The 13,048-nt window shown below is 41.7% G+C and overlaps 2 protein-coding genes and 1 long non-coding RNA gene across 5 annotated transcripts in view; 2 read left to right on the forward strand and 1 right to left on the reverse strand.

Annotated features, from left to right (window-relative positions):
* Positions 1 to 1,154, forward strand: part of MSH4 (mutS homolog 4) — an 85,268-nt gene extending 84,114 nt beyond the window's left edge. For all 3 annotated transcript variants that reach the window (XR_005933657.1, XR_005933656.1, XR_003925903.2), the window contains one exon: positions 1,114 to 1,154. The gene's annotated coding sequence lies outside the window, so the exon portion shown is untranslated. The remainder of the gene's footprint in view (positions 1 to 1,113) is intronic.
* LOC121233693 lies at positions 34 to 1,465 on the reverse strand. Its single transcript, XR_005933658.1, has 2 exons — positions 1,434 to 1,465; positions 34 to 130 (listed from the first exon to the last, which is right to left on the reverse strand). It is a non-coding gene; the product is annotated as an uncharacterized LOC121233693 (long non-coding RNA).
* Positions 1,466 to 2,205: 740 nt separating this feature from the next.
* LOC115348698 (endogenous retrovirus group 3 member 1 Env polyprotein-like) lies at positions 2,206 to 10,138 on the forward strand. Its single transcript, XM_030031761.2, is given in 3 exon segments — positions 2,206 to 5,599; positions 7,159 to 9,666; positions 9,668 to 10,138. Coding segments are annotated over 2 exon segments (1,638 nt in total). The 5' UTR covers positions 2,206 to 5,599; positions 7,159 to 8,490; the 3' UTR covers positions 10,130 to 10,138.
* Positions 10,139 to 13,048: the final 2,910 nt, after the last annotated feature.

Genomic DNA, 13,048 nt, shown 5'->3' on the forward strand with positions numbered 1-13,048 from the left:
TTTTGCGACCACCGGCCCATTTGAAGTTCTTGCTGGCTGTCCTTGAAGTCTTTATTCTTGTCCTTGTTCTTTGATCTTGAAGCTTAACACAGTTTCAATCGCACGTGGTCAGTTTCAGCATTGTTCTCATCTAGTGCACAGGAACATCTAGTCCTAAGAGCAAAGAACTGCAAAACTTACAAGTACCTACCTCTGCTAGTTAACTGCTTGGCTATACTTTTGTCTACTGTTTCAATCATTGTGTTAGTGTAAGATTTCTAATAATTATTTACCAAATCTCACTTTTACAGTCACCTAGCAGCAAACCAGTTTCCACGGCTGGTACAAAACATTAAAACCATCCAAATATTTAGACGTGCCATACAGAATGTATGGACATATGCTATCAGAGGTGTCCCAGGGGCAGGGGGAGCGTCGGGGGGGGGGGGGGGCCTGAGCCCCGGAGCGGACTCGCTGGCAGGACTCGTTAGGCGCGCGACTGGCTGAACGAACACTGGCCGTCCGTCCCCGTTGCCCTCCGGGCTGCGTTTGCGCTCCCTTTGCACGGGGCGAGGGGCCGTGAGGGAGCCCAGGGGAGGAGGAGGTGAGGCGCTGGGGGGGTCGGGCCATGCCCCCCCTGTTCCTGCTGGGCTCCAGCTGTTGCAAATATTCTGGTAAAGAAATCAAAATTTAATCACGTAGAAGAGTTAGGTTTGATTAAGAAGTAAAATTGTGAAGCATAACGTATAGGATTGTTAAGTGTGAAATATATTAACCTGATTCGTGTCAATATAAAACAACGATAGGGCCGCATGGTGAAATGTGACCCTCTCTGCATATGTAATCTTTAACCGTTTTGCTTGATCTTGTATAACCGTAGGCCTAAGGGAAGTAGGAGAGTATGTATATAGTTCTTGCTTCCTGCAAAAGCCATATAACGGTAGGGAATTACAAAAGTTGGAAACGAAATAAAATCAGACATCAAGTAGGAATCGAAAAATACTTCACACGGTCTCTCGGAAGTAGCGGAATCCTATAGTTGCAAAGGTTTAAAGAAAAAGGGGGGGGGGATTGATAGAGAGAACAAACTGCTTATTGCTTAATGATTGTCTCTCTGTAACTTTACATACCCAGGACTGGTGTTTGTCAAGGATTAAGCCTGTCAGAGACTGGTACTTAGGAATGATGAGCAAGAAGGAACCAAGAGCGATCACAAGACTTAATTCAGTGTTCGATGAATTTACGATCTTGTTAAGAAAACGCAAGTAGAGGCCTTGCTTGAATAGATAAGGCCGGAAAAGATAAGAACTCCTGCCTTTTGTTCCCATCCTTGTAGATAATTTAGCTTAAACTAACCGTACGGTGCTATACCACTAATGAGAACTTAGATAATAAGAACACTAACAAGCACGAAGGTATCAAAACATGGAAAGGACCATACTGCGCAGAATCACCTGAGGAGGGTCAAATAGCGGACAAGTGAGGAACACTATGGAAGACCACCAGAGGACTCCTGAAGACCACCAGAGGCCTTCAATGCGCCTGCGTAAAGGACATTTACATATGTTAATAGTTTCCCGGGAAAACTAATGAATATGTATAACATTTCTCAGGAATCTAGTGAATATGTATGTAGAACCTGTACTTAACCTGCACAATTAGACCTGACGGGGTGTGCCTTGGTAGAGCAGAGGCTCCCGGTGCACCCAGCGCTGTTTGCTTGCCTCTATTCATATAATAAATTGTAAACTTTAATTAGAATCCTGTTTTGGACGTGATCATTTTTCACAATTGGGGGCTCGTCCGGGATGGTCTTAGTTCCTGAATTCTGACTTAATCTAGGAGGGGCGCCCCACCATTTGGTGGCTCCTGATCGGGTCGGGTCGGGACTAACGCCATCCTGAACCTGAATAGGGGCAAGCAAAGAATTTGATTTTTTTGAGCTCCCTTGCCGGCTGCAGCAGTTTATTTTGCCCGTAATTCTGCGCGCGAAGATCCGAACGAAGACGACGGAGTCGTAAGTATTTAAGGGGTATACCGTTCGGTTGGGTGGGATTCGGTCACCTGTATGTGTGTAAGAGTGTGACTGAGACGAAACTTAGTTTCGAAGCGATTGTGGAGGTCTTCTAACCGCGGTTCCAATCTCCCGCGAGGGACTTGGCCGGTGAAGGACCGAAGTGACTCCTATAGGATTCGTGGGTGGGTGATAGGTCCTAAAACCCCCCTGCAAGACACTCTTACCGGTGACCAAGGGCTGTAGGAATTGCCACAGTAAAATTCCTAAGATGGGTCAGACAAAATCGAAGACCAAGGACCAGAAGAAAGGGAGCAAATTACCAGATATACCATCAGAAAGTCCATTAGGAGTAATGATTAAAAATTGGAATGAAAGGGGCCCCAGAAAAGGGAAAAGTGAATTAAAATTGATTCAATATTGCATGATTGAATGGCCAAAGGAGCCTTTAAGACCACATGTCTTTTGGCCCATTTTTGGATCCTTTGAAGACTGGATTTGCCAGGCTTTATATATATATATATATATGTTAACTCAAAGGAACCTTTTAGTCAGGAGGAAAGTGATTATGCAGGATTATGGATCAGGACTTCATGTCCTTTTCCAGCCTCAATACTTACATTAAAAACAGATGAGAAGTTTAAGGGAGAAGAAGGAGATACAAACGAAAAAGAGAAAGAAAAAGATGATAAATGGGAGCCACTAGATAACCTGCCGCCTCCATACCTTAACAATCTACCTCCGGCGGTGGCTCCCCCTCAGGTGGCCGTAGTACCCCCACCAGTACCACCGTTGTCCCTGCCTCCACCACCAATAGCACTGGAATTAGAACTACCTCCGGCTGCATGTACCAGAAGTAGGACTGCCGTATCTGAGGGAGCTTCTTTATATCCCTTACGAGAGGTACCCCTCGGAGGCAATCAAGGAGGCATCGGGTTTGTGGCAGTCCCATTAAATACCACAGATGTAAGAAATTTTAAGAAAGAAATGGGGACCCTATTGGATGATCCCCTCGGAGTAGCTGAAAAACTAGACCAATTCCTAGGCCCCAATACTTATACCTGGGAAGAAATACAGTCCATTTTAGGGATCTGATTTACTGCTGAGGAGAAGGGAATGATTAGGCAAGCTGGGATGAGAATTTGGGAAAGACAGAATCAGGCGGGACCCCCGGGAGACCAAAAATGGCCAAATGTGGATCCCCACCGGGATCATCAGCAAGCCCAAGGAAGACAGAATATGAGGGATTTAAGAACATTAATTATACAAGGAATAAGGGAAGCGGTTCCCCGAGGGCAAAACATTAATAAAGCTTTTAATGAACAACAAGGGAGAGGTGAATCTCCAACAGAATGGTTGGAAAGATTAAAGAAAAGTCTACAAATGTATTCTGGAATTGATCCGAATACAGTAGCTGGAACCGCACTCCTTAGAACACAATTTGTGGCTAAATCCTGGGGGGACATAAGAAGGAAATTAGAAAAACTGGAAGACTGGCAAGAAAGAGGATTAGAAGAGTTACTTAGGGAAGCACAGAAAGTATATGTTAGGAGAGATGAGGAAAAACAAAAAGCAAAAGCTAAGGTCTTTGTAGCAGCAGTAAGAGAAGGTCAAAAAAATAAGACCCCGTCCGGGGAGAGAAGAGAAAAAGGAATAGAGAAAACACCCAGAGGACAGCCTTATCGAGAAAGATTTACAGTTCCAGTTTGTTACTACTGTAACAAAAAAGGACATGTTCAGAGGAACTGTCGTAAGCGGGAACACGATGAAAAAATATTCAAAGAAGAATAGGGGTGTCAGGGGCTATATCTTCTGGGGACTTCAACATCAACGGAGCCCTTGATAAAATTATTAATTGGTCCCCATAAGGAGGAAGTTTTATTTTTGGTGGACACAGGGGCTGAAAAATCCACTATTCAAAGACTTCCGAAAGGAATAGAAAAAGGGAAGGGTTATATGTCAGTAGTAGGAGCAAAAGGGGAACCTTTTAAAGTACCTGTTTTAAAAGATGTAGAAGTAGAAACAGAAAAGAAAATTTGCCTTAATGATTTACTTTTGCTCCCTGAAGCGGAATACAATTTATTAGGAAGGGATTTGATTTTGAAATTAAACTTAGGCATTCAAAGTCAAGGGGATAAGTTGCAGATTAAATGATATACTCTAACACAAGAAGATGAAAAAGCCATTAACCCTTCAGTATGGTATAGGGAGGGGGAAATTGGAAAGATAGAAATGGACCCCCTAAATGTTCAAATAATAAATCCGCATCGTCCAATTAGAGTCAAACAATATCCTATACCAACGGAGGGTCGAAAAGGGTTAAAACTTGTAGTTGACAGACTTCTGGAAAAAGGAACTTTAGAACCATGTATGTCACCTCATAATACACCCATCCTCCCAGTAAAGAAACCGGATGGGTCATACAGGATGGTACAAGATTTGAGAGCTGTAAATGAGCGAACAATTACTAAATTCCCTGTTGTGGCAAATCCTTATACTTCACTGAGTCATATACCTCCCAAACATACGTGGTATAGTGTGACAGATTTAAAGGATGCTTTTTGGGCCTGCCCTCTGGATAAGGGATCTAGAGATTATTTTGCTTTTGAGTGGGGAGACCCCACAACCGGACGAAAACAACAATTAAGATGGACTGTGCTACCACAGGGGTTTACAGAGTCACCCAATCTATTTGGACAAACTTTAGAAAAATTATTACAAGATTTCACATTACCCAAGGAGGTGAAATGATTGCAATATGTGGATGACTTATTAATAGCAGGAGAAACTGAAGAGGAGACCCGAGAAGCTACCATTAAATTGTTAAACCTCCTAGGGGAAAAAGGATTAAAGGTGTCCCGATCAAAATTACAGTTTGTAGAACAGGAAGTAAAATACTTAGGACATTGGCTGAGTAAAGGAAGGAAAAAGTTAGATCCTGACAGGGTATCTGGGATACTATCCTTGAGACCTCCACAGACTAAAAAGGAAATTTGGCAAATATTGGGATTATTAGGATATTGTAGACCATGGATTGAAAGTTATAGCGAAAAGGTAAAATTCTTGTACGAAAAACTAACTAACAACCAACTTAAGTGGTCTACAGAAGATGACCAAAAATTGGAGGAAATAAAAAAGACATGAATACAAGCGCCTGTATTGAGCCTCCCAGATCTAGAAAAACCTTTCTATCTCTTTGTGAATACGTCAAACCAAACAGCATATGGAGTTCTTACTCAAGACTGGGCAGGAATAAAAAAACCCATAGGGTACTGTTCTAAGTTACTTGATCCAGTAAGTAGAGGATGGCCCGCTTGTCTCCAAGCTTTAGTTGCTACGGCATTATTAATAGAGGAAGTTAGAAAAATTACCTTCAGTGCTCCTTTAAAGGTGTACACCCCACACAATGTCAGAAATGTGTTACAACAAAAAGCAGAAAAATGGTTAACGGATAGCCGGGTCCTAAAGTATGAAGCAATACTAATTGATTCCCCTGACCTGGAATTAAAAGTGACCTCTGCTCAGAGTCCAGCACAATTTTTGTTTGGGGAACCATCAGAAGAATTACAACCTAACTGTTTAGAAGCAATTGAGACCCAAATCAAGGTGAGACCAGATTTAAGGGATATTGAATTAGAAAAAGGAGAAATACTGTTTGTGGATGGCTCCTCCCGAATGGTAGAAGGGAGGAGAAAATCAGGCTATGCAATAATTAATAAGGTCTTAAAGCTTGTGGAATCGGGACCTCTGAGTCCATCACGGTCAGCTCAGGCCTGTGAGCTGTACGCCCTATGCAGGGCCCTGGAGTTACTAAAAGAAAAAAGTGGGACCGTATTTACAGATTCTAAATATGCATACGGGGTGGTCCACACTTTTGGAAAAATTTGGGAGGAAAGAGGTTTAATTAATACTCAAGGGAAAAATCTTATACATCAAGAATTAATAGTAAAAATTTTAAGGGCATTAAGAGAACCAAAAGAGATAGCAGTAGTACATGTGAGAGGACACAAAAAGGGATTAGATTACCGAACCAGAGGAAATAATTTGGCAGATAAAGAGGCCCAGGAAGCAGCCCTAAGGACTCAGGTCGCTAAAATTAATGTAATACAAACCAAGGGGGATACCAGTGAAGAAGCGACGGGAGGAAGGAGAGAAGAAGTTTACCCCTGAAGAACAAACAAAATTAAAAAAAATAGGAGCTAAGTTAGAACAAGGAAAATGGACGCCGCCCGACGGGCGAGAAATGTTGCCAAAAGCGTATGCCAGACAACTATTGGGACGTTTGCATGCGCAAACACATTGGGGTACAAAGGCGTTGAGTGATCACTTCCTTAAACAATTTGGCTGTATTGGGATTTTTGAAATAGCAAAACAAATTACACAAGGCTGTTTAACCTGTCAAAAAATAAATAAGAAAGTGTTTCGACAAGTAGCTACGGGAGGTAGAAAAACAGCATACAGACCTTTTGAGAGAGTACAAGTTGATTTCACTGAATTACCCAAGGTAGGGAGGATAAAATATTTATTGGTAATAGTAGATCATCTAACACGGTGGGTAGAAGCTTACCCTGTAGCACGGGCTACGGCACAGATGGTGGTAAAAATTCTATTAGAACGCTTGATACCTAGATATGGGATAATCCAGTACATTGACTCTGATCAAGGCACACGCTTCACTTCCAAAGTAATAAAAATATTATGTCAATCATTAGGTATTCAGTGGGAATACCACACTCCGTGGCATCCACAAAGCTCAGGGAAAGTAGAAAGGATGAATCAAACAATAAAACAACAGTTGGCTAAATTAATGATTGAGACCCAAATGCCTTGGACAAAATGTTTACCATTGGCACTTTTAAATATAAGAACGAAGCCACACAGTGAGACTGGATTATCACCGTACGAAATGTTATATGGTATGCCTTATTCTCATGGGATGCCTCTGGGGAATAATGTAGTTGAAGATAAAAATATCCGAGAATATATAATCACTATCGGGAAAAGATGAAAGGAACTAAGAGAAATTGGGATGTTGGCTCAAACACCACCTCTAGGATTTACAATTCATCAATTAAAACCGGGAGATAAGGTTCTAATAAAAACATGGAAGGAAGAAAACTTATCTCCCCTCTGGGAAGGACCTTTTCTTGTTTTCTTAACTACAGAAACAGCTGTGAGAACTGCTGAAAAAGGATGGACGCACGTGTCGCGAATAAAAGGTCCGGTGAAGGAGTGGAAAATGACATCTGAGCCAGGAGAAACTAAACTAACCATCAAACGAACTTGAAGAGGCCTTACAATTGACTGGTAGGGGTATCTGTGTATCCTTACAGACTCCAGACCCAAGTGAATCCCAGCTCGTTGGCTAAGGCCGCGGGAGGAACCATTGTTGTATGGGAGGAGTACCCCAACTGACGACGCGGGACAGCAGAACCCCGAGTCGAGCTAGTACTCAGCTGTGTCCAATTTGTCGCCGGTGCAGTTTGTATCTTATTTGTCATTGTTATTACTGTGGGAAATATATAATCCATTATAACGGATCACAACAAGTATATTTAGTGACCACACTATCTCCTTTTTCTATTAGATGTAGACGTATTAATCAATTAGAAATACTAACAAGAAAAAGGTATTTTTGTTGTCGAACTAACAGGGTTGTAGTAATATAAGATAAATTGCTGTGGGAATTTTATTATGACTATTTCTATATAATATATACAAAAACTTTTCATTCCTACCAGGGAAAACAATAATGGGGATCATTTAAGCATTAAGATACCTATAAAAGACACTGAACTTTTGGAACATAGCACACAAATTGGACTAAGAGCTGACCCTATAATCCCTTGAGTGTTTAGGACAGACCACCTCTGAACGAAGAGGGCAAGACTGGATAGGGAACCGGTGGTGCGGCTAAAAGGGTCTGCCAAGGGCTGCAACCCCTCAGGGCTATGACCGCCGACCACTATGGCCCTTACCAGACCTCTTCTAGTTCTACTTGGGGTGAGTTCTTTGACCCTGGCTACTGAAAACAACTGCAGTCAATGTATAGTGACCACTAGAAGGGGACGAATAAGCTCCCTAACCTTAGTATATCATACTGTCTATGACTGCAAGGGTCAGAAAATTGGAAGCTGCATTTATAACCAAACCCGGTATGCTCTATGCAGAGAAGAAAACAGAACTGTATGCTATGATCCAAAGGAACGCCCTTGTCAATATTGGGTCGAGATTAGAACAAATGATCAAAATGGGAGATTAATAGGATCAAGTAAAAAAATTACTAATTCAACCATACCCGCCTGGGTATCCTTTGATGCATGGGATGCAATTGACGACGACCCAGACACAAATTGTGGGAGTGTAGAGTGGAGAAAATATTATTCAGAACAACCAAAGTACTTATGTCCAGGAGCCGGGCATTGTCAAATTAATGCAAACTACCGGCGCTCTGAAACAGCAAGATATCAATCTGCCCACTTACGTGGCAGGAGGGGATGGGGGCGTGTGTGTGTTGGGCAACCCAAAACTGGGGATACGAAAGTCATTGTGGGGAAATACAGGCCTCCATAACCGCGGGGCCTGTAGATAAAAACTGCACCACCCGTAGCTGTAATCCTGTCAACATAACTATTAAAAACCCAGAAAATTGGAAACAGAAACAAATAGTTTACCTTGGGCTTAAAATCTATGGGACAGGAGGGGACCCAGGCATTGTCCTGAATATACAGATCAAAGAAAAGTCTAGAGAATCAATACAACATCGATTATTGTTTAACTCCTTTTATCATGAAATAGAGACAGGAGTAAAATATGAAATTCCCACAGTTGCTAAAAATTTATTTGTAAACCTTGCAGAAAATATCGCTAAATCGTTAAAAGCGACTAATTGCTGTGTTTGCGGAGGAACAAATCAAGGTGAACGATGGCCATGGGAGGCCAACATGGAGAGCAACATAAGTAATCCCCAAGTGTGGACAACAGTGGGAAAGGATAATAGGAAACAACAATGGGTGCTTCAAACGAGTGTAATTGGGAAGAGTTGTTGGCAAAACCTAAGGGATGATGGAAGGCAAGTAGGTAACCTGGAGCGTGAAGGAGGTTTTCTATGGAATGAGACACGGAATAATTGGGATAGGTGGGGAAACCCACTGGAAATAAATAATCAATTTAAAAATTGGACAAATGGAACGAATATACCAAATGGTTGGCCAACCCCTAAAGGACATTATTGGATTTGTGGCAGATTAGCTTATGCATATTTGCCAAAGAATTGGACAGGGTCCTGTGTATTAGGCACTATAAGACCCAGTTTTTTCCTATTACCCATAAATCAAGGAGAGCGACTAGGAGTTCAAATATATGCAGGGGCCAATGAGTTAGGAAAAAGACGTCAGAAACGAAACCTGCAAACTGGGAATTGGAAAGATAACGAATGGCCTCCTGAGAGAATTATTGCCTATTATGATCCAGCTACATGGGCAGAAGACGGATCTTGGGGCTATAGGACCCCAATATATATGCTTAATAGAATAATAAGGTTACAAGCTGTAGTGGAAATAATAGTAAATAAAACTGGAGATGCACTTGGATTAATTGCCAAACAAAATACCAAGATGAGAACGGCTTTGTATCAAAATCGCTTAGCTTTGGATTATTTGTTAGCACAGGAAGGGGGGGGGGTGTGGAAAATTTAATCTTAGTAATTGTTGTTTAGAAATCGATGATGAAGGAGAAGCTGTGAATGAACTTGTAACGGAAATGAAGAAAATGGCACATGTCCCAGTTCAGACTTGGAATGGAATTAACCTAGGGGGATTATGGGGAGACTTTATGAACCGTGATTGGCTCAATAAAATTGGGATAGTTGTATTAGGAATATGTGGAGGATTGTTAATAATTCCATGTTTAATACCTTGTTTTACTAGACTAATACATTCGGTTATACAAGGAATGCAGATATCTGCTGTACCTGTTGATCCAGAATCTGGAAGAGAAAAGGCCAATTCCCTAATGATCATAAAAACAAAAGAAGATCCGAGATTGATACCAATTCAGCAAGCGTTAACACGATTGAAAATGAAAACACGAATCAATACCATAAAAAAGGAAATGGGGGATTGTGAAATATATTAACCTGATTCGTGTCAATATAAAACAACGATAGGGCCGCATGGTGAAATGTGACCCTCTCTGCATATGTAATCTTTAACCGTTTTGCTGGATCTTGTATAACCGTAGGCCTAAGGGAAGTAGGAGAGTATGTATATAGTTCTTGCTTCCTGCAAAAGCCATATAACAGGTAGGGAATTACAAAAGTTGGAAACGAAATAAAATCAGACATCAAGTAGAAATCGAAAAATACTTCACACGGTCTCTCGGAAGTAGCGGAATCCTATAGTTGCAAAGGTTTAAAGAAAAAGGGGGGGGGATTGATAGAGAGAACAAACTGCTTATTGCTTAATGATTGTCTCTCTGGAACTTTACATACCCAGGACTGGTGTTTGTCAAGGATTAAGCCTGTCAGAGACTGGTACTTAGGAATGATGAGCAAGAAGGAACCAAGAGCGATCACAAGACTTAATTCAGTGTTCGATGAATTTACGATCTTGTTAAGAAAACGCAAGTAGAGGCCTTGCTTGAATAGATAAGGCCGGAAAAGATAAGAACTCCTGCCTTTTGTTCCCATCCTTGTAGATAATTTAGCTTAAACTAACCGTACGGTGCTATACCACTAATGAGAACTTAGATAATAAGAACACTAACAAGCACGAAGGTATCAAAACATGGAAAGGACCATACTGCGCAGAATCACCTGAGGAGGGTCAAATAGCGGACAAGTGAGGAAGACTATGGAAGACCACCGGAGGACTCCTGAAGACCACCAGAGACCTTCAATGCGCCTGCGTAAAGGACATTTACATATGTTAATAGTTTCCCGGGAAAACTAATGAATATGTATAACATTTCTCAGGAATCTAGTGAATATGTATGTAGAACCTGTACTTAACCTGCACAATTAGACCTGACGGGGTGTGCCTTGGTAGAGCAGGTGCACCCAGCGCTGTTTGCTTGCCTCTATTCATATAATAAATTGTAAACTTTAATCAGAATCCTGTTTTGGACGTGATCATTTTTCACATTAAGTCTGAAACGTAGCCGTAGAAACGTTAGGAACTGCGTTATGTGTGACTATCGGAACCTTAATATTGTTAAAGTTGGAAATAGCGAACCCTAGAACCCTCACCAGGAAGTTACTGGTTTTCCTATGTTCTGTTTCAAGAAACTAAGGAGACCGTCGTGGACACCGGTTTGCTGCTTGGAGACCCCCTTACCCTTCCCATCTTGATTTGAGTATCGAAGATTCCAGTCAGGAGAGCTAAGTGTAACTGACCAATGATTGTTTTTAAATAAGAATATTGATAAGGTTACATAATCAAAGGACCAGTCCTTATAAAGGTTAAATTTAAGAACGAGCGCAGTATGCATTTTTATGGAAAGAGCTTATGTAACAATGACCTGACAGAAAAAGTCTGTAAAAACTGATGGATTTTGATACTAGGCGGGACACGCCTCTGGAGGAGCGATCCCCCGTGTCCCCAGCGCTGCGATAAACGAAGTGCCCGCTTCTTAACTTCACGTTGGCGTTAAGGAGTTTTATTCCGGATTTCGGTAACGGTTTTGGCGACCCGGATGGGACCTTGCCAGTGAGACTGGACGAGATCGAGTGTCGATCGAACTCCGGCCGCCACCGAGGTATTCTCGGGGAGAACCATCACCCTCGACTCGCAAAGCTCCTCGCAGCGTTCCCTGGAAAAAAGGTAAGGCGCTGCTTCTTTGGAATTTGTTTGGAAAGCCTGCCCCTGAGGCGCGGCGAAAGCTTCGCAGGGTTGGGGGCTCGGAGGGTACCCGTTTGCATTGGAAGCCTAGGCGTCCGCCCGTAAGTCATAAGCGAAAGTTATTGCTGGGTTGGACTTTGTGTATTATTTGGGACAACTGTCATTTGCATTTGTTTGGTATTATTTGGTATTTGAATGTATGTAAGTATCATGGCATTAGCAAAGTTGTTTAAGAATGAGAGCGCAGGAAATATAACTGCTGATGAAAAGGTACCAAAACCATCACCGTTGGGATGTTTATTGGCACATTGGGGTGAATTGCAGGAAAAATGGGAAACAAACAGAACTTTGAGTTATAATGCTATATCGCAATTACTGTTGTTTTGTAGGAGAGAGAGTAAATGGAATAAAGTGCCATAGGTCGATTTGTTCTTTTGAAGTGAACGTATCTGACGGGGACCGGAGGGGAGTCTCCCAGCAGAACCTCTGGTTACAGCTAAACTGGGAGAACAGAAAATTGAATTTGAATTGACACTAGAGTCACCTTTTCAGTTTTAGATACCTTAGAGGGAGAGTTAAGTTTTGAAGAAATTGGTGGTGTTGGTGCAACAAGTGAACGAGAAACTAGACCCTTCTTTAAATCTTGAACAATGAAATTAGGAAAGCAACGGGTCACTCAGCAGTTTTTGTACGTGCCAAATTCTCCTAAGCTCCGGTTAAGGAGAGATCTACTGGAGAACTTAAGAGGCAGAGATTAAATTAAAAAATGGAGAGGTTAAAATTTTAATTCCAGAAACTAAACGTATCGAAGCAGTGGCTTTGTTGTTACAGGATGGTTACCGAAAGCCGAAGATTATACCGGTCAAAGTATAACGCTGTAATTCCAATCGTCTGGACTGGGAAGTTCCCGGTAAATCCAAAAAGCAGAACCTGTGAGAACTGATTTAAAGCCAGGATCGAATCCGGTAAGAATTCAACAATACCCCCTAAAACCGGAAAGTCGGAAAGGGTTAGTATTGATAAGACAAAAATTTTTAAGACGTAAATTGTTAATAGAACGTGAATCCAAATATAACACCCCGACCTTGCCTGTTAAAAGGCTAACGAAAAAGATTATAGATTAGTTCCTCAGAGCAATAAATCAAATAGTACAAGGTATTCATCCGGTAGTAGCAAATCCTTATGCTTTGTTAACAACCCTGACAGGAGACGAGAA

This window comes from Aquila chrysaetos, chromosome 12, assembly GCF_900496995.4.
Source record: "Aquila chrysaetos chrysaetos chromosome 12, bAquChr1.4, whole genome shotgun sequence".
Taxonomy (NCBI): Eukaryota; Metazoa; Chordata; class Aves; order Accipitriformes; family Accipitridae; genus Aquila; species Aquila chrysaetos.